General features: G+C 48.3%; 1 protein-coding gene across 4 annotated transcripts in view; it reads left to right on the forward strand.

Annotated features, from left to right (window-relative positions):
• Rptor (regulatory associated protein of MTOR complex 1) overlaps positions 1-21,541 on the forward strand; it is a 283,595-nt gene that overhangs the window by 64,160 nt on the left and 197,894 nt on the right. For 3 of the 4 annotated variants that reach the window (XM_050140239.1, XM_050140240.1, XM_050140241.1), the window contains one exon: positions 7,185-7,267. In XM_050140239.1, the coding sequence (XP_049996196.1) occupies positions 7,185-7,267 (83 nt within the window). Of the gene's footprint in view, positions 1-4,563; positions 4,583-7,184; positions 7,268-21,541 lie in introns of those variants that run through there. The other variant, XM_050140242.1, reaches the window with a different exon arrangement.

Here is a 21,541-nt window from a genome sequence, read left to right on the forward strand (position 1 = left end):
ATAGCTCAAGAGGCAGCTGGAGCCTCTGCTTTTGGAGACTGATAGTTTAGAACACTGTGTTCTTTGTCTTGTTGTGCTGGTGTTTGAGGTAGTGTCCCTGCTCCCCTTTGAGAGAGGAGCAGAGCCACTTGTAGTCCCCCCCCCCCCTTTTCAGTGGACACACACCTGGAGGCTGTATTTTAAGCCATGGATCTCAGCCAAGCCCCCAAGTAGGCTGTAAAGTATTTCATCTGGTGTTGATCATAACAGGATGTGATTTGTTCTGTAGGCACACAGGTTGTGAGGCTTTTAGGGAGGACATGGCCAGCTGTGGGTGATAGTTTCTGCCCTAGGATCCTATCCACTCTGGGCTGAGAGGTCCTACCACTAGCCAGTCCCTGAGGTGGACCTGCCCCGCTCTGCACAGCCTAGTGGCCAGGGTTTGCACTGAATTTCAGAGAGGACGCAGGCCCTGTACTGTGTTTGCCACTAATTATAAAATGGAGAGATGACATTATGATTAATAAGATACAGTCTTCAAGAGCCATTCCTAATTTCAAAGTAGCCCTTTTGCTATTATGTATTTTCTCAATCAAAAATTAGTCATTCAAGGTTACACAGCTAATTAATGGAGGAATCCTTGAAAGGCACTCTCTGATTTACACTCCATCCAGTAGGCAGTACTCTACTAATAAGTCAATTAGCAAATGCTCAAGTGTCTGCTAACTACAAGGCACAGAGAACTACAAAGGTTCTTTGAGCTGTGAGCTTTGTATTATGTCTGCTTTTGTATTTCTGTTGTGGCACTGTCTCCATGCAGGAGGCTCAGCGTGTCCTACATACAGGAGCCTGCTCCTAATCCAAGTGCACACTCAGGTTCAGACGGCTTTCCCCGAACTCGCTGCACAAACCAGACCCAGAATATGGAACCAGAAGCCCAAGGGCAGCCACGTTCCGAGCCCCTAGCGCAGTTCTTGGCAGCATGTGTTCTTATTTGATACTCACCTGAGGGAGGGTGTCTGGAGCCCAGCAGTCTGCAGAGAGTCTTGCAGAGCCTTCCCAGAGTGCTGTGCTGTCAGGGATGACAGTGGTGGTCGGAGAATGTTGTTCTTTGGAAGGAAAGTCTAGCTGGGCTCCGCATCAAGGTGTGTGTGTGTGTGTGTGTGTGTGTGTGTGTGTGTGTGTGTGTGTGAAGGGGATAGTAAGTAAAGGGGAAGGAGAACAGAGATCTGCTGTTGCCTGACCAGCAGCACTGTCGGTGTCATACAGGCCCTTGGGCCCCTTCACCAGAGAGCTTCAGCTGTCCCGGGCTGGGAGGTGCCCAGCCACACTCCTTTCCATATCACGGTTAATGCTGTGAGATTCAGAGGGCTTATGCCGAGGATCTAAAGGGAAAACATTTAAATCCAAAAGCTTTACAGTGATGCCAGCTAGCACTTCCACCCCTCCCTCTAGTGCCCCTTTATCACTTTCTTCCCTTTGGGGGATAGGGTTTGCTAAGAGCAGATTACAGCTGTGAGCCTGCACCTGACACTGGCCTGGTACTCGGCGTTAGCCTCTGTGGGCGATGTCACAGATACTTCCTGTTCTCCTCACTGTTGGCTCTCTCTTCTACTCATTGCCATAATTTTAGGAGGAAGTAAAACTAATTGACTGTAGGGATTTCTAGTAGATCAGAGGTGACACACTGTTGTGTGACAGCTTTTCCTGGAGAGATGCATTTGTGCGTGCAAACACACACACACACACACACACACACACACACCTCTATTCATCCCTGATAAGGCACCCATGACAGACCAAAGTTAGATACCACCAAAGTCCAGCTTGGTGGATCAGTGAGTTTTACTGGGGTCACTTACAGGAGCAGAAACGACTCAAAGACAGCTGCATCTCCAAAGCCACCCCAGCAGAGTGACAGCTCACAATGCTGGGGACCTGGAGCTCACTGGGCAGTTCAGCAGGTGGACCAGTTGGACTGAGCAGCCTCTTCAAGCAGCCCTGCTGATCTCTCCTTTTCAGGCTGCTTGGCTGGTCTTTGCTTCTAGGAAGCTGGGCTGTCTCGGCTTTCTTGTATGTGTAGTTTTTGCTTTTTTAGTTAGTTAGTTTGTTTTTTAGACAGGGCTTCTCTGTGTAACCCTGGCTGTCCTGGAAATCAGAGATCTGCCCGCATCTCCGCCTCTTGAGTGTGTATGAAAGGCATGTACGTGGTCAAGCTCGACTGTCTCAATTTTCTTAACCGCCTGGCCCTGAGAGGGACTTTGAGCACCTTGCTCTCAGGGGAAGAAGGGCCTCTTGAATCTGGTCAGTTTCAGGGCCTTAGAAGCTGTTTTGAGTTTTTACATTCTGTCTAAGGATATACAATGTTTCAGTCTCAGAGAAACTGCTACACAGCACAGACTCACTTGGTTGGTTGGTCCCTCCCTGGAAATCAGCTGTGGAGGCCAGTAGGGAAAGAATGGGCAGTGGATAGGCTACCTGTGCTACAGGCCCCTAATGCCTCTGCTCTATACTGTGGGGGCCGCTGGACTGAGGGGCGCCTGCAGCCTTAGTGGGGAAGAAGGTATGGGGTTGAAGTTCAAGAGAGGAGGCCAGCTTCAGTCCTTCCTCCTCCTGGTAGACCAGACCTTAGGAACTAGTGCCCCTTGACTTTCCTGCCCTCCCTGCGCTGTGGCTTATCAGAACCACATGCACTGATAAGATGAGCCCTATCTTAGCCAGACAGACCTATCTTTCCGAAGAGGAACCCACAGGCCTCCAGTTCATTGTTGCTGCTCAGTTAGTGTGGGCAGATGAACGTTGTTCTGTTCACCACAGACAGTGTGGCCCTGATACTGGAAAGGTTTCTCCGTGTTAGTCCGCATAGATGGCTTCTAACTGTAATCTGATTCAGGGCAGGTGGTGGAGTTCCAGTCAGGCGTGTGCCAAGTCTTGGGTTTGCCCTGCAGCACCACGGGGACTGCGTGTGCTGACACATGTCTGTAATCCTAGCACTGGGGAAGTGGAGGCAGGAGGCCAGACATTCAAGATGGCTGTGAGCTACCTAACAAGTTTTAGGGCAGTGGAGGTCGAGACCCCACCGCATATCAGCGTTTCTGATTTGCAGGAATATAGTCGGCCTTGCGGTCTAGTCAGCAGTGGTGTATGGTTGGGATCCTCGATTGTTTTCAGATCCTAGGATTGTCTGTCCACGCATACACACAGACATGAAGACTGATGCCGTGTCTTGTGGTGCTCAAACAGATTTCCCATAGCTCTTCAAGGGACTGTAGCAAGAACAGCCCCTCACTTGGTTTCACTTAGTGCCAGGGTCCTTCAGGAGTTTCCAGAAACGGGAGGTCCAACACCCACGCTTGAGGAGTCCTCTGAAGATGTTGACATACTTGTGGGTAAAGTTCCCTTCCAGATACAGAACCTGTCACCAAGTTTTTGATTAATCTTATTTAAAACAAAAAGTCTAACCTGAAGCATGCACACAGAGTCAAATAGTACTAAAGGTCCTGTTAGGGAAAGGCTGCTCCTGTTGGTTCTGTTCTTGACTGTGCTGTTCCCACAGTTGCAGGGCTCCCTGCTACTCTGCTGGAGTTTAGGATGAGCTTTTCTTGGTTTTTCTTATTGCAGTCAACTTCCCACCTGCTGTCAGCATGACCCAGACCCCTCACCCCCACCCCCTGCTGAGACCGGTCCTTGCTGATCTGTTGCTGTTTCAGGTGCCCCTTTTCATTCCCAGCTGGCACCTCGGTTCCTAGACCTGTTGCTCAGAAGGCCTAGTTGCGCGCGCGCACACACACACACACACACACACACACACACACACACACACGTACACCTCACACGCCCTTCCCCCAGATTCACTTATTTTCTTTTTTTTTTTTTCACTTATTTTCTTTGTGGTTCACTTTCTAAGGGAAGGAACATGAAGCACACACTTTGTCCATGTTTACAAGGCCTCATTTGTTCCCCCAAACTCGAATATTAGATTGAACTCATTTTCGTGTGGAATTTTGGAGACACTGGTCTATTTTGTCTGGATTTTCAATGTTGTGGAGGAGCCCAGAGCTTTGTTGATCCTGGCAGGCTGTGACTGGGCTTCTCTTATGGGTGTCCTTTGTCTTTGTCTTAGCCGTGTGGTTAGTGTGTGTCTGTGTGGGGCTTTCCTGGATTTATGCTCTTTGAATCTGTGTTTGTCTTTGATAAATTTGGGGAGATTTTCGTCATTATGCCTTTCAGTCTGGGCATGACAAGATGACAGGATGATGCCAGCCCTTTGTTGTCACCCACAGGTCCACGTGGCCTTTCCTGGAATTCATTCATCCTCTACAAAGGATGTGCAGAGTGGAGCAGAGGCAGGCTGGGCGCCCGGAGAACAGGGATGGAGCACTACAATCGCTGCTGACATTTTCTTATACCGATTGTGAACATGACTGTAAGCTGTGGATGACGAGCAGGAAGGGCAAGATCTCCCCACTCGGGAAGAAGGTCTTTGCTGATGTCTGATGGAAAGCTACCTATCAGGGTGGCGTGGTCCCTTCGGAAGGATGGGGTCAGGAATGAGCCTGTCATTATTGGCTGTGACTTCAGACTGGTGTTGCCTAGGAACTGTGTAAGATTGAGACTCTTTGTGTCACGTACAGGACAGGGGTTTACGAGGCCACAGTCATCTTACATGAAAAATTTATTTCTTTAATAATTTATTTTATTGGTGTTGTTGTTTTGCCTGTGTATGTCTGTGTGATGGTGTTGGATCGCTGGAACTGGAGTTACAGATGATTGTGAGCTGCCTTGTTGGTGCTGGGAATTGAACCCAGATATTCTGGAAGAGCAGCCAGTGCTCTTAAGCTCTTAATTGCTTGTTCCAGGCCGAGACTGGATTGATTGATTGATTGATTGAGCATTCATCCACCATCCATCCATCCATCCACCCACCCACCCACCCACCCATGGTTTTTCGAGACAGGATTTCTCTCTAGCTTTGGAGCCTGTCCTGGAACTTGCTTTGTAGACCAGACTGACCTCAAACTCATAGAGATCCACCTGCCTCTGCCTCCCGAAAGCTGAGATTAAAGGTGTGTTTCACCACCACCCAGCCCAAGATTTATTTTTTATAATGAAAAGCCTTTTAATGATGTTTGTCTATGAACATGCGTTTGCTTCAGTGGTGCAGTTGTCCATGAGTTTCTGCAGTTAACCCCAAGGGGAACTAAGCTCTCTCTGGGCAGAGTTGTTGTTGTTTTCTTGTTGTCTTTGCCCTGTCTGGACTGTGGGAACTTTTATGTTCCCATAGAAACAGCTTGCTCAGCCTTTGACCTTTCTGATTGATGGTACTGCTGGAGCCTTCTGAAGGGGTGAAGTGACGGCTGTCCTTTCTTCCACATCTTTGCAGTTAAAACAAAACAAGAAGCAGAGAGCCAGCCGGGCGGTGGTGGTGCACGCCTTTAATCCCAGCACTTGGGAGGCAGAGGCAGGCAGATCTCTGTGAGTTTGAGACCAGCCTGGTCTACAAGAGCTAGTTCCAGGACAGGCTCCAAAACCACAGAGAAACCCTGTCTAAAAAAACCAAAAAAAAAAAAAAAAAAAAAGAAGCAAAGAGCCAGGTGGTGCTGGCACACGCCTTTAATCCCAGCACCCAGCCAGAACTACTCACGGAAACCCTGTCTTGACCCCCTTCCTCCCCAGAAAAGTCCACTTCTAGCCCTTGCTGGCAGCCATGCTCACGTCGTGGCTAATGGTGAGCCTTTGGATTGAGTTTCCCTCTCACCCTTGACAGAGCAAGTTCCAAAGATAGCAGAAAATTTTTGTGCCCTGAGCACTGGAAACACTCTGGTTAGGGGGCTCCTTTCACATAAGTATCCCAGGATTCATGTGCCCAGGAAGATGAACGAGGCATGAGCATTGTGAAAGTCCGCGGTGCTTTGGGTGTAGGAATGGCAAGGCCACTCAGAAGCTTGACAAGGCGACTGTGGCCAACTTCAACGCTTTTGACCTTGTGTACAGCTGAGGAGCTGAGGATGACCTTGAACTTCTGATCTTTCCGCCTTTCAGGTCTATACCTCCACGCCTGTTTTTTTTTTTTTTTTTTTTTTTTTTTTGTGGTGTTGAAGATGGAATCCAGGGCTTCATGCACGCTAGGCAAAGCATTCTACCCACTGAGAGCTCTGCCTTCAGCCTGTTCTCACTAAATTTTTGGAGAGACTATTATTATTTTTCATCATATTCATGTTAAGACAGTGAATTTATCATATTTGGGTTTTAAAAAGATTATTGTATATATTATACATAGGAGTGTTTTGCGCCTATGTATGCCTGTCCTGCATGCATGCCTGTTGCAGGAGGTCAGAAGGCATTGGCTTTTCTAGAACTGGAGCTGTGGATGGTTGTAAACTGTGATGAGGGTGCTGGGAATGAACACAGGTCCTCTGCAGGAGCAGGTGCATTTAACTGCTGAGCTCTCTCCAGTCCAGGTTTGTCATATTTAAATGAACGAATAAAGATAAAATAGTTTTCCCTCTATGAATTAAATACTCCTTTTCTCTCTCATTTGCACATTTTCTTTGTAGCACAGGCTGGCCTTGAACTTGCGATTCTCCTGCCTGGCTCTTATATTCTAATATGATATATATCTATAGACAAATGGTCTTTGGGGCCATCAGATGTTTAAAGACTGGCAAGGGGTCCTGAGACAGACAGGTGTGAGAACTGCAGACTTAGGATTGTTAGTGTAGAAGCAGCTCAGTGACTAAGCAGAAAACCAGGGGTCTCTGAGTATGCTTGTGCAAGTGATAATCTAGATGAAGATGATTGTGTGTCGCTTTTGGCCCCTCCCCCTCCCTCCCCCCTTTTCCCTCCTTCTGTCTTTCCAATTCTGCACACAGGCGGGTTGCACTTCTAATATGAAATCCCACTAGAAGCACAGCTGGGCCTCTGACAGTGAGCAGCAGCGGAGCAGAAGGATGGGCAGGAGGGCAGGTACTGCAGTGGAGGAGTGGTTGCCCTGAAGCATTTAGTAAACAAGCAGGGATAGTCTTCTGGTCTGTGGAGCCGTCCACTGTGTTATCAGTTCTGCTTCTGGTTAAGTACAGATAAAACAGGCCTGGACGCGGGTCTTGCCGAAGGTGACTGTACTGTGGAAGAGGAAGCTCCATGCAAGAGCTTTTCCAAAAGAGGATGTGCTCGTTTACTGAATTTTCCTTTTGTTGCTTTTACAGATCCTCTGTCTATGGGTCCTCAGAAAGCTCTGGAAACCATCGGTGCAAATCTGCAGAAACAGTATGAGAACTGGCAACCAAGGGTAAGCCTGCTGTGTTTGCCCTTCCTTCCTCAATCATGGGTTCCTTGGTTTAAACCTGAGTGAGAACCTTGGCGTCACCTCAGATCATCCAGTAATTGCTGTTCTTCAAGGCCTCCTGTCACTGTCGCCATCACCGTCAGCCCCTGTGCAGCAGCCTTTTCATTGTGAAGTGTGTGGTGCTTGTGAGTGGTCTATACAGTGCTCTGTTTATTTGGTGAAACTTTCCTCTAGGAAACTTTTATAAAAGAGAAAGGGTTTTTAAATTTTCAAGATAGGGTTTCTTTGTGTAGCCCTGGCTGTCCTGGAACTCACCCTGTAGATCAGGCTGGCCTTGAACTCAAGAGATCTGCCTGCTTCTGCCTCCCAAGTGCTGGGATTAAATAAAGGTGTGTGCCACCACCACCTGGCTAAGTGTTCTTTAAGATTTTAATTTTGCACAAAAAATGAATTTTCAATAATTTTTCTTCATCAACTGGGTAGAGCTTTGCTGCCTTAGATGCTGAGATGTAGGGGAGAGCACCTAGCACTCCGAGGGTGACACCTGTTATGTGTTTAACCTTAATACAGAAGGTGAGAGTCAGCTGCCAACTAATATGCTTTGTTGTTATCTCTCTGTAGTTTTTATTTTTGAAGAAAACTGACACGGAGTTAACTGTGTCACGTTGCCTGTAAGATCCTAAGCTTATAGGCAACAACCCAAAGACCTCTTTCCGTTACCTTTCTCACTAACTGGTTTGAAGGTTTAGTAAGTTTAAGAGGAAATTAGAATTTGAGGTGTTGATGGGAACGCCTTTGTGAAGCATGATTCCGGTGTGGAGGCAGTTGTGGTGAGCAGGTTGCCCTAGCCGTGCTCCCCTTAAGGATCTGACCAGCTGGCCTTCACCGTTTAGCTGTAATAAGCATGAGAGAAGCAAAGGATTGTCAGAACTTCACCACTGAATCCTTGCCTGCCCAGGTGTCTCTTGTCCATTACTTACATTCTTCAGGAAGAGAATAGCCACAAATACATGTCTTCTGGTCTGTAGCAATGCTCTTGGGTAATTTATGCTATAGCATTTGGTGGGGAGGTTCCTAATCATTTGGAGAGAGTTCTGAATCTTCGTGTTTTACATTTGAGCCTTTTTCCTTTTCAAGACAGGATCTCAGGGGTTTGCTTTTTGTCTTTCAAATATGTTATTTTTGGTGGTTTATATACAAATCCCAGAGAGTGCAATGCATTTGGCAGTTGGGTTAGGATTGAGAGATTCCCTTAAAAGTAACTGAGATGCCAGTGACCCAGTGAAAGAATGGTTTCCTTGAAGGCTTTGCAGGTGTTTGTCATGCCAGTGCTGAAGGGAGCGTGGGTGGAGTGGCCTTGTTAGCTTCTGTGCAGTGCATGGAGAGGACCTGCCTTTGACTCTGCTGATCCGGCCTTTCCTGGGTCGTCTTTGCACCATTGCTTTCTTGTCTAGGATAGGGTGTATCAGACCACGACACTCAAACCTCCAGTTGCGTGTTAGCAGATGGCTTCAGATCTTCTGATGTTCCTGCGGAGTCTCTGCTGCTCTAGTTGTTGTTCTCTTAGAGAATTTCTCTACAAGGAGGTAATCATTCAGGTTACACATTAAGATTTCAGCGTATTAATAACGTTTATTCCACGAGTGTGTGTGTGTTTTTTTTTTTTTTTTTTTTTGCCAGCTTTATTAGTCACTTAGTTTGGCATGAAGTTTGGGTGTTAGCGAGTTCACACTAGCACACAGTTAGCAGAATCTCCCAAAGTAGGAAACCAACCTACCTACCTTCCTTCCTTCCTTCCTTCCTTCCTTCCTTCCTTCCTTCCTTCCTTCCTTCCTATCTTTCTTCAGGGTTTCTCTGTGTATCTCTCTGGCTGTCCTAGAATTCACTCTGTAGACCAGGCTGGTCTTGAACTCACAGAGATCTGCTGGCGTGGGTTACTTAGGTAATATTATATCCTTCTGGGGTCTTTGATGGAGTTCAAGACATATAGTTATAGTTTCCCTAGGTATGATAAAAAGTAAATTAGATATACTGTAACTGTAATTCTTGCTTGATACCTGTTTTGTTTTATGTAATTTTACTATGTTAAAGTTAAAACCTTCCTTTTTATTTAGATAGAAAAGGGGACATGATGTGGGATTCCCCTCTGTATGCTGTGAATATGTTTTATTACCATTGATTAATAAAGAAGCTGCTTTGGCCTATGGCAGGACAGAATATAGCCAGACTGGTAGCGATCTAGAGAGAGAACAAGCAGAATCAAGGAGATACCATGTAGCTTCTAAAGGAGACAGACACTGGAACCTTACCAGTAGGCTACAGCCTTGTGGTGATACATAAATTAATAAAAATGGGTTAATTTAGATGTAAGAGCTAGTTAAAAATACTCCTAAGCTATTGGCCAGACAGTGTTGTAATTAATATAGTTTCTCTCTGATTATTTGGGTCTGAGCATTCAGGAAATGAATAAGCAGTTTCCACCTACAATCTGCCTGTCTCTGCCTCCCAAGTGCTGGGATTAAAGGTGTGTGCCACCATATATAGCTTGTTTCTTTTTTCTTAAACTATTTTTTGTGTATTTTTTGTGCATGTGCTGCTCACCGTGTATATGCGGTGCCCTCTGAGCTCAGGTGGATTTAGGGTACAGATGGTTAGGGGCTGCCATGTGAACCTGGCCAGTGCTCCTAACTGCTGAGCCATCTTTCCAGCCCACTTTCAGTGTAAGTCTCTGTCCCGGAGCAGATCTGTTCCAGTCACTTTTACATGCAATAAACGATCCAGGCACGAGGACAGTACTGAGTCACGTGTGAGCTGCGGCAGTGGAGGAGCTGCATTGGGACAGTGGGTGCCGCCTTCCAGGGGTTTCAAGTTGGGGAGAACTGGTTAAAGGCAGCAAGTTTCAGACACAGACCTGAACAACGAATGGTTTGCGGTGGAAATGGTTTCAGGACTCCAGGATGCTCAGGAGATGTCAGTGTAAGACACAAGTGGGCTCTAGTTGGGTTGTTGCACCCAGTGGAACTGCAGCTTAGTAAGAGGCTGTTTGTCTCTCCCTATATCCAGGACGCTCTCCTTCAGCCATAAATACGGACTAGATTCTTCTTGAATCCAGAACTGATGCATTCAGTTTTAGGTGTGGTAGAAGTGCCTCAGAGTTTCTTGATATATGCCATTGGGGGGCTCCTCCACTGTAGAAACAAGCCTAAAGTAGCATTTGTCACCATGATGCCTCTGGCTGGAGAGTGTCAAATGCAGGGATGGGCTGTAAGAGCTTGTAGTGTATTGTCTGCTCCTCAGCTTAGATACTTTGTATGAGAGGAGGATCAAGAAGGAGGCCCGACTTCAATGCAGAGCCTCTCAGCAGTGCAGACTTCATGCTGCAGGCAGGAGTTCGCACAGAACAAGAGGTAATTACCCAGCTCAGATGTGTGGTGCAAGGTGCCTGGTCCCAGCTGTAAATCAGGATCCTTTGTAACGCTGCAGAGCTAAACACGCACCGCTTTACTGCACTCTGCAGAGCTCTTGTGCCTCTGCAATAATAAAGGGAGGTTGATGTGCCATCTGCAGCAAAACAATGGGGATGCTATTAAATCCCAGGACCTGATGGAAAGACCCTTGGTTCAGTTTTCCCTTCCTCTGTATGCCTCATCACACCGCTCGCAGAGGCCGGGCAGTCTGCAGTGAGGTCATTCCATTCATATCTGCTGAAATCCCAGGAGCCTCCACGTCGGCGTGGGTGGGAGTCGATGGCTGTGTTAATCTTCATAGCAGAAGGAGCCGAGAACTGACTGTAACCTGTAATGCCAGTGGTGCCTGGCCCATTGCCTGTGTCCTCGCTAGTGCCGAAGCTCCCACATATCCTCCTGACTTTTCTGGCTGTGGTGATTCAAAATGAAATACTTGGATAAAGGTGATCTTTTGGTTCAGGAAAGAATTTAGAGAAACCACTGTGATTTCATTTCTAGAGGCTCCCAGGCTCTGTATTGGGCTGTATTTTCATGACCGGCTCATAGAGCCCTTTTCTAAATAACTTATCAGTTTGATACTGATGGAATATTTAGTTCTTGTTAAATTTAAGACTTTGCCTTATAACTGTAGGTATATAAAATTAGTTTTGTGGGAGAGTGAGGGAAAAGCCAACTGTGTTTCAGAGGCAAGGAGCTTTGGTGCTCCTGGTGCAGTTGGCAGGGAGCTGAGGTGACCATTGAATGGACCCACTTGTCAGTGCAGGTGTCCACCGAGGGGAGTGCTCTTTGCTATAGGAACAGCCCCTTCTCATCTGGACCAACAGGAATGTCCTCAGGCTCTATGCAGCCACCGTGGGCTCCTAGGGACCGCATGCAGCCACCATGGGCTCCTAGGGACCGCATGCAGCCACCGTGGGCTCCTAGGGACCGCATGCAGCCACCGTGGGCTCCTAGGGACCGTATGCAGCCATGCTCTGTGCTTGCTTCAGGCAGGTGTTAGGTCCCAGCTCCTTGTCGGGGCATTCTTCCTATGTCTGTCACAGTGGAGCTGTTTGTAGTCAACAGATGACAAGTGCTCTTATCGATCCTCCTGCCAAGCAGTGGACTCTTCACCAAAACAAGGCTCCTGGGCTGCTTCTTCCTCCAAGAGTAGCCATCGCTACCTTGGTGATAGGGCTGTACCTTTGGACTGCACACATGCCTTGTGATCTGCTTTCTATGAACTGGAGTGGATGAGATGGCCAGAAATAGCTGTTTTCCTTCTTTTCTTCCTTCCAATTTTTTTTTGTTAGTTTTTTGGTTTTGATTTTGGTTTTAGGTTTTTTTGGAAGAGTGCTTCTCTGTGTAGTAACCCTGGCTGTCCTGGAACTCTCTTTGTAGACCAGGGTTACCTCCAACTTAGAGATCTGCCTGCCTCTACCTCTCCAGTGCTGCACTTTTCTTTCTATGTTGGATTTACAGACTTGTCCTGTGGTGGTTTAGTTACAGGTGTTGTTTTCAGAGCCCAGTACTTGTGTATGTTGTGGGTTGCAGTTAGGGTTTCTGGGACCTGTCCTTCTGTGCCTCCTCCCTGAAGTGGGCTAGTTGCTGGTTGATGGGGAACGTGAGGGGCCACACATGGCGTGCTGCTCAGTGAACTGTGAGTGCTAGCCTTGGAGAAAGCTCTGTCATGCCCCGCGGCCTGCACTCTGAGCCCCGAGGGAGGGCCTGAGCTTTCCTTGGACTGCTCCTCTTCTGCTCTGAGGGGCAGAATGGATGGATAGTGCTAGAACTCCTCCCGGACCCCACCCTGGAATTCTGCGTGGGATTTACAGTGGGATGTGCTGGACACTGGTGCTGGCAGCAGTCAGTGTGTTCTGCCTTACTGGGGACCTTCAGAGTCAGGCATGGATGCATGGATAACCTGAGAGGAATGGAATGTGCTCTGGGCCTGGGAGGTGCTCGCGCACCATCATGGAATAGACTGATGTCTGCAGTGACCCCAGCTTGGGGACTCAGGTTTTGATTTGACAGTACTGCTCATCTGGACACAGTTCTGTTATGGGGGTGCCGTCACCCCAGCTGCTCTCATGCTAGGACTGCACCGTGCTCTGGTGTAGCTGTCGTCCTCGGCCGGCAGCCTTCTCTCTCCTTCTCAGCATGGCTTGATTCTCTGTGGAGCCAAAGGTTGGGCATCATCCACCTGTTTGTGTTTCTGTGACAAACTGCAAATGAGGACTCCTAGCCACAGGCAGAATTGTAGCTGGCTGACTCACTGTTGACATGATTCAAGATCGTGTGTGAAGCGCTTTGCCCTGTCCTCATTAAATTTGTAAGACGGTGGAGATATGTCTTCTGACTGTCGTGGGGTTAACCGCTGTGTTGTGATGGCTTCCCTTAGCTGTTTCCTGCCCAGATGTTAGCGATCATGCCCAGGACAAGTGTTTGCTTGTGTTTTTGCTCTGGCATTAATCATGCTCCATCCCGTGTCTTTCCTCCTCGTCTTTTCTCTCTTCTTGCCTGACAGCTTTTCCATGGACTGTGCTCAGGGAGAACTCTTATGGATACTCTTCAGCTGAATGGCTTCTTAGTCAGCCCTGCCCACACACTTCCTGCCTTGCCCTGTCCCCAAAGGCCATGATGTTGCAACAGCCTTCTGGATATGGAACTAATACCTAAAAACCACTCTGCTAAAAACCTGAGCTGCTAATTGAATGCTTATTGTAGCTAATCAGAGAGCACACAGCTGCCGTCATTTGAGAGGAAGGTAGGCTGTGGAGCTCATGCTGCTTTCGGTGGTGCACAGAACAGGTTCCTGCCATTCTGTCGCTGCTCGGAAGGAAGGGAGCAATCCCCCCACCCCATGCTGTATCAGGTCTGAGGATTTGCCCTTTGCCCTCTGCAGCATGCTGGCCTTTCTGTCTTTGCACTGGTGCCGAGGGAGGGCGGGATGTGCAGACTGGTTTGGTCTGCCCACATGAACGTTGGCCTTCTCTGACCCCTTTCTCCAATCCTGCCATGTTACTTCATCATTCCTTTAAGATTGGAAGTGGGAATGGAAGTCGGTGTGGACACGGTGGCGCACCCCTTTAATCCCAGCACTCAGGAGGCAGAGGCAGGTGCATCTCTGAGTTTGAGGCCAGCCTGGTCTACAGAGTGAGTCCAGGACATCCTTGTCTTAAAAAAAAAAAAAAAGACGAAGGAGAGAAAGAGGAAGGCTAATTTGTGCCTAGTTGGCCCCAGTGCTAGGGAGACCTTGTGTTTAGCCCTCCTTCATTGGACTCCGAGGTGCTGGTGCCTGAGCCACACTCGGAGGCTCCCATGGCCACCCAGGAGCTTTGTGCCTCAGAGAATCCCTGCGTGCTCATCCTGCTTCCCTCTCCTTGTCTCTGGTGTCCTGGAGATCAGGCGCCTTCCCACCTCTGCTAATGGCCTGCTCCAGGCCTGCTATTTTTGCAGTGGAGGAGGCCTTGATGTTTTTCCTCCCGAGCTCCAGAGGACCTCTCTTCCCACTCTTCTACTGATGAAGTCACTGTCTCTGACTTCAGATTTGGACAAAGACACGATGCTTGCTGAGGACTAAGACTGTAGCCCGTCCAGCCCTCTGACACCAGCGCATTTCTTCCTGGGGTGGGCTTCAGAAGTGAACCTTTGTCTGTGGTCCAGAGCGCCTGGTCACATGGCCCTGAAGAACAGGTGCCAGGGTACAGCTGGAGGTGCTGACAGTCAGGAAGCAGAAGGCACTGAAGGCTGAGTTTGGGAGTGCCAAAGGGAGTCCCCATATGCTCACTGCATGCCACTGTGAAGCTGTAAAATTGTCCCCAGCTGAACGAGAAAGTGCTGATGGGGGAGGTGAGTGGTGGATCATAGGGAATGCACTCTTCCTGTGCTGTCTGACTTCATACTGTGGAGGACCCATGTGTCATGGAGGTGTCTATACACCTGGGGGGTCGCCATAGTGCTGGGCCAACTATCTATGTGGAGATGTTTTAGAACTGGGATAAAATTAATATAATAGAAAACCTACATTTATTTATTTTGGGATGTGTGCAAATGGTTTCCTTAGTCACTTTCTACTTTATTTATTTATTTGATTTGTTTTGAGACAGGGTCTCCACTGAATCTGGGAAGATAGCTCAGTGCATAAGGTACTCACTGTGCAAATGTGGTTCTGATTCTAAACTCCTAGAAGCCAAGTGAAAAGCTAGGTGTGGTTGTGTGTGCTATAACCCTAGTGCTGTAAGAAGCAGAGACAGCAGGGTTGTGGGGGCTCAAGGGAATAAGGCAGAGGGTGACAGAGCAAGATGTCTGGCATCCTCATCTGGTTTCTGTGTGTGCGCATGGGTGCACACGGCACACTCATGTACACATGTGCGCACACACACACACACCACATATACACGCGCACACACACACATGCACACAGTGCACAGGTACACAAACTTCTGCTACTGTCTAAATGGTGCAGTAACCTGAAAACACTTTACCTTGCTGTGCGGCTTCACTGTCACAGGCTGTAGCTCGATGCAGCCAGCAGCCTGCCTCTGCTTCTCTGAGCTCTGTTTCTCCTGTGCTTTGTCTTATCTAGGCTCATGGTCTTCCAACTTGAAAATGTTTGCTTGGAACTTTTGGGAAACTTCTTGAAAAATACTCCTTTTAGGGTGAGACTGTGGGCAACAAATTATCCTTTGTCTGGAAAATGTTTCTATTTTGTTTCTGTTTAAGTTCTGAAAGATAATTTTGTTGTGTGTAGAATTTGGTGCACTTGACTTTTTCTCAGTTTCAAGGTGTTTTCATCTGTAAACTCTGTCCTTTCTGGTGAAATGTTGGCTGTGAGTCTCAGTGTACTCTACCCTGAGCTGTATCCAGTCCTTAGCATTGAAGAGTGCACTGACAACACCCTTCTTGGGCTCATTTCAAAGCTCTTTCCTTTGGTTTTTGTAAGCCAATACTGCTCATTTCCCGACTGCTCAGACCCGAATAATCACAGAAACTATATTAATTACAACACTGTTTGGCCAATGGCTTAGTGTATTCCTAGCTAGCTCTTTAGTTAAATTAACCCATTTCTATTAATCTGTGTATTGCCACGAGGCTGTGGCCTACCAGTAAAGGTTCTGGGCATCCTTCTCCTTCAGCAGCTACATGGTGTCCCCCTGGCTCTGCCTATTCTTTATCTATATCTCTTCCAATCTGGCGATATTCTGTCTGCCATAGGCCAAGGCAGCTTTATTCATTAACCAATAAGAGCAACACATATATACAGAAGGATATCCCACGTCAGTTTTTTTGAATTGGTCAGGTTTTTGTGTGGCTCATCCTATCTGCCCTCTGATCTTTTCGTCAGTTCTGCTTCCCACGTTGGTGCTGCCTCACCCTTCCCACATCTTCTCTCGGGGTGGAGTTGGAATCTGAGAGACTTCCTCATGCAGGCGTCTCTTACCTTCTGTTCAGTGTCTCTTCTGTCTGAGCTTCTGATCTGCCTTATAGCCTGTCTCCTCTCTGCTTTGGTGTTAAGTCTGCTGCCTGCTAAGAGGTTTGCTCCTCCACTGAGCCACGTCCCTAGCCCTCACGAACACTTCTGTGGATACTGTTCACATTTAGTCTGACAGATGGCCTTGACACTGTTGTCATTGCTTCGTGGTGTATGGTTATGGCCATGAGGTCCTCCTGTGGAGACTGAGTCCTGAGTTTCACTGTTAGCTTTAGAACCAGAGAGCAGGACACACAGAGGAGATGCCACTCCATTCATCTGTGCCCACAGCGCAGCCCCAAGTGACGGAACACAGAGGGAAGCCAGCTTAGCATAGTGACACTTCTGGGCCTTTCAGGAAGTGGCGGAGTGGTTAGGCAGTCCAAGGACCTTCTTTTTCTCTTACCTGTAAGGCCGATAATCATCTGAGCTTAGCTTTTATTGAGTAGCTTTTCTTGAATACCATGTAGAAATCCCATATGAGAAAGCATTTGTTCCTTGGCAATACATAACATAATGACTCCTCGCACAGCCCACGGTGCCTTAGATCCTATTGAAAACCAGCGTGTATTTCATTGAAATTGTAGTCATACCTACAGACTTGGGGACAGTGTGTGAAAATTTCCTTTAATGTCTTCACAGAACCCCTGTGCCATCCCATGGCTAACCCCTGGTTCCACTTCCCAGTTTCTTTTTCTATTCCTGAATGTTGCAGATTAATAATTTCTTGGGGGAGAAAGTAGTTTTGGTTGGTGATACAGGTGCTGCAAGGGACCCATCTGACTTCCTGTCTTGGAGTCAAGAAAGAGTCCAGGAAGCAGAGGTGGGACCTGGGCAGGCAGTTCTCACAGGTGTTGATAGGGGAGCCCCAGAATGCTCCTTGCTCCTGCCAGGCCCTAGCATAGCCATTACTCACCCTCATGATACCCAGCGTCTTAGTGGGCTGAGCAGAGCTGCACGTTGCAACTGTCTCTAGGGTGGGCTTCTTCAGGCAGGCCTGGGCTTTCTCCTCAGGGGTCCTGTGTTTTCTCTCGACTTCCTGGCAGATGCTCTGCTGCTGCTGCTGGGAAGGGCATCCACCTCCTTGCCTGTTTTTTGTTGTGGCTGTGTTCTTGTTGCTGCTACCATGGAGTGCTGGCTCTCCAGCACAGGGCTTGTGTTTTGATTGTAGTATTGCTGAGGACCCTGTGGTTCCTGAGCTCAGCTCAGCCCTGCACAGCAGGGTCAGAACGCTGTGCTTGGCGGTGCACAGAAAGCCTGTTGTGTTCACTCTCATATGTGTCACGGCTCATGTCAGTTGAGCTGTTTTTTGTTGCTCTGCGTGTTGGTGGTTTTCCTCCCAAGCAGTTTTTAGATGTCATTTGCGTGTAGTGGTTAGCTTGATTGGTTTTGACAGTGGTGTGTGCCTGTTCCGTCAGCACTTGGAGCAGACCACTAGAACCCACAGCAGTTCTCTTCTACCCTTTTTCCTTTCTCCTCCTGCTGATGTTGGGAACTGAATCCCAGGCCTTGCACATGCTGGGCCACCTCTAAGCCATGCTCCCAGCCTCACTGCCCTCCTTGGTCCTCCACTGTGCATCACACTGTTGGTTTTGTCCATCCTTGGCCTTCATATGGCGGCCAGTGGCTGTTTCTTGTGTCCTTGGCTCTCTGCTCAGGTCCTCTGGCGCCCTCCATAGCGCTGCCTGTGCCAGCAGTTCCTTCCTTCCTTTCTGCCGCCGTGTAGAATCTCCCTGTGTGGATGAACCCGAATTCATTTATGTCCTCAGACGTGGGTTTGGGTTGGTTCCTCTGTTTGGTGTTATGACTAAAGCCGCCGTTTGTGGAGAAGCCTTCGTGTGACTTACAGTGTCGTTGCTCTGTTTAAATAGCGGTGCGGTGTGAGACTGCAGGTCATGGGTGGCTGTATGTTTTTATTTGTGCTTTACAAGTCCCCTGAAATTGACAAAATGACAGCAATTCTGTTTCCCTTCTACAAAGTCAGGCTCCGAGGAGGAACCTTACCTAACCGTTCTCTCCTGCAGTCTGGAGACATGAGAATATAAACACCCTTGATGTGTGGTTGTCTTTGAATGAACTCTTAGGTGGTGAATGGATGTTGTTTTCTCCTTAGGTGGGACTCGTCCTGTAGTGCATGGATGTGGGTCGTGTTTATCAGTGTCTTGTTCACACGTGTGCCTTCAAATGGATGTGCAGTGTAGAGAAGACCCAGGTTAACCCTTTTCCCTGTCACAGCTGGGAACTAGAAATAACTGGTGTCTCAAAACCTCTGCTCCATCCCTGCAGAGACACATAGAGAGACAGCCAATGTGACCACGCAGTGTTTGGGTGCAGAGAGACACATAGAGAGACGGCCACTGTGACCACGCAGTGTTTGGGTGCTTCTGTGCTTCTGGCCCAGTCCCGTTTAGATTTCACCTTGGCCCTCTTGGGTTTTCCAGCTCTCAGGGCCTGGATGGAATTCCTCAGTAACAGCGTAGCTCTGCACAGTGCAGCTGTCTTTACCAGAGTTATAGGCAACTTTCTGTGCCCTGGTGATGGACAGTGAGAAGTACCAGCTGCTGTAAGTGCTGGCACAAGGCACCGCTGTCTCATTGTGTCCCTGTTTGTTAGCACCAGTGTTGGGTTTTCTGCTCCAGGTGCCGCAATGCTTCTCCCCTTACTTCCCTGTGCTTCTTCCCAGCCTTGCTGCTGCATTCCCACCTTGGTCCTCTAGGAAACACCTAGTAGGACGCAGAACCCAGGACCTCGGTGGCTAGAAACTGCAGGCTGTCACAAGCTTTCTGGACTAGAGGATGGGGTGTGTATAATAACATGGGTGGTTCATTGCAGAGTGCCTATTGTAGATTTACAGCGTTCTCTTCAGAGGACCTGGAAGCTTTCTGATAAAGTAGATTCCTGTAAAAGTTTTAAGCCCAGAGCAGTGACAGTTTCAGTCAGCATTACACCTTTTTTTGTTTGTTTTTGTTTTTTGAGACAGGATTTCTCTGTGTAACAGTCCTGGCTATCCTGGAACTTGCTTTTTTACTAGACTGGCCACAAACTCATAGAGATCCACCTGTCTCTGCCTTCCAGGTGCTGGGATCAAAGGTGTGCGCCACCACCACCTGGTCCCAGCATTACATCTTAACAGAACAGAGTTTAGCTTTTGTGAGCTGTGAGGCCTGTATTCCCTGTCTTGCCTGTTTCTGTTACTGGCAGAGGATGCAGAGGATGCAGTGGGGTTGCTTTGTGCCTGCTCTCACCCAGAGGGCTTCACTCTGCAGTCCTAACGGCTGAGTGCTTGCTGGGTGCTGCTTCGCAGAGCCAACACTGTAGGAGCACAGGTGAGGGTCTGAAAACTGTCCTGGATATTGGGACTATCACTGGCAGGTCCCAATAGTTAACTGGATTGCATTTATTTTTAAATTATTTATTTGTGTATGTGTGTGTGTAACGTGTCCTCATGTATAAGTACAAATCAATGCAGGTATCCTTGGAGGCCAGAAGAGGCCCTTGCATTCCTCTGGAACTGGAGTTACAGGTGGCTATGATCTATCTGATGTGGGTGCTGGGAACCAAACTTGGCTCCTCTGCAAGTACAGTGTTTGCTCTTAACTGCTGAACCATCTCTCCATGCTCTGGACTGGATTTAGAGTCACCATGGAAAGAAAGGTCTGGGTACACTTAGGTAATTGTTTCCAGAGAGGTTTAACTGAGAACGTAAGACCCACCCTGAATGTGTGAGACACCATACCATAGGCTGGGGTCCCAGACTGAATACAAAGAAAGAAAGGAGAAAGCTAGCTGGGTGTCTGCATTCTCTGCGCCCAGCTTCATGCTCCTGTCGCCATGCCCTTCCCTGTCGTGTGTCCCACATAGTGAGCAGACTCCACACCCCTCTCCTTAGGCTGCTCTTGGTGGATATTTTGTCACAGTGTAGAGAAAAGTAACTAGCAGCCTCCAAGTCATGACTTAACCAACCATCTCTGTTGACCTGAGAGCTGTCCCATGGTTAGGGTAAGGAGGGGAGGCACATGTCTTGTTTCTAGTGACCCCCTTAAAGAAGATATGTTTGTCCTGTGTCTTCTAGTGTTAAAATGTTACCATTTGGTATTGTTTGAAAGGTTATTTTCTACTGAAGTTAGTTGTGAAAATACATTATATCTTTATTATTTCTTTTTTCTGGGGTTTGGAAAGACTTCCTCCCCTGTATCTAACCTGTTTGAGATATAAAGACTGGAGAGGAGAAAGAAGCTGGGGCAAATTACCAGTGTTTTGAAGACAAATGAGAAGCCTGGGTGTGCTATGGGTGTGCACAGGTATAAACTGGGCGCCTTCAGTGCCACCACCCGGCTCAAAACACAGAAGAGGCAGAAGATCGACATTCTGCCACCTCATCCAATGCAGCAGAATATCACGATTCTTACCCAAAGCACAGCACCGTGCTAGGTGCTGCAGATGCTTGAGTGAGAGCAGAGGACCCCTGCATACATGGACTTGCTTGGGCACAAGGTCCCTCAGGGTCATGGTTTGCTTTGGCCTCTAGAAGCAAAGCCAGATGTGGTCCCTACTACAAGTCCTGACAAAACAGCTTGGCAGAACCATCTGGGCATGTGGGAGGCAATCTGAGAGCAGCATTTTAGAATGAGAGGCAGTCACACAGTTGTCAGAAAGTCATACTGAATCACTGTCATGCCCCTGATGAAATGCTTGATGGGACACTGTCTTGTTCACAGGGAAGGACTTGCACTGTTGGAACTACACATGCCATTTGTGCACTTAAGAGTGCAGAGCACTGGGAGCAATGCCTCCTCCATGATGCATTTCCTCTCCAGCTCCCCACACCAGAGCTTCAGGGATCTGCACGCTCTCCTACGTGCCTGTTGGTCCACCCAGCACTGCCCTTTGCCTCCTGGTCCCAGAAACTAGAGGAGCTGCTGGTGTCGGGGAGGTGAAGAGCTGCTGCGCTCTGGGCTGCTGGTATTGGGGAGGTGCTGGGGTGGGAGGAAGGCTGGACGGTACTCCTGTAAGTGGCAAAGACCAGGTAACCACTGGGCTCCCTCTGCACTGTTGCTTCTTTGAATAAGAATTTATCCTGAAGCAGATTGTAAAGGGGGATGGGGTTAACAGAATCACCTTCCCTGATAGAACGCACTTACCAGACGATTACCGGAGTCAGGTGCAGAATCCATAGTTGAGTTGCCAACCTTTTCACATTCTAGGTCTATTTAGGTCTTCTGACTTCTGAGCTGGGAGCAGGCCTTTCCCTGTTTGGAGTGCAGCCTTCCCACCCATGGCCTTTGTAGGCTCAGTCTCTTGGGCCCAGGTGCAGCTGTTGACAAGTGAGAGAGAGTTTGTGTATTTCAGGGACAGGGG

Source organism: Alexandromys fortis, unplaced genomic scaffold, assembly GCF_014885135.2.
Source record: "Alexandromys fortis isolate MF-2015 unplaced genomic scaffold, M_Fortis_MF-2015_v1.1 scaffold_39, whole genome shotgun sequence".
In the NCBI taxonomy this organism is placed as follows: domain Eukaryota; kingdom Metazoa; phylum Chordata; class Mammalia; order Rodentia; family Cricetidae; genus Alexandromys; species Alexandromys fortis.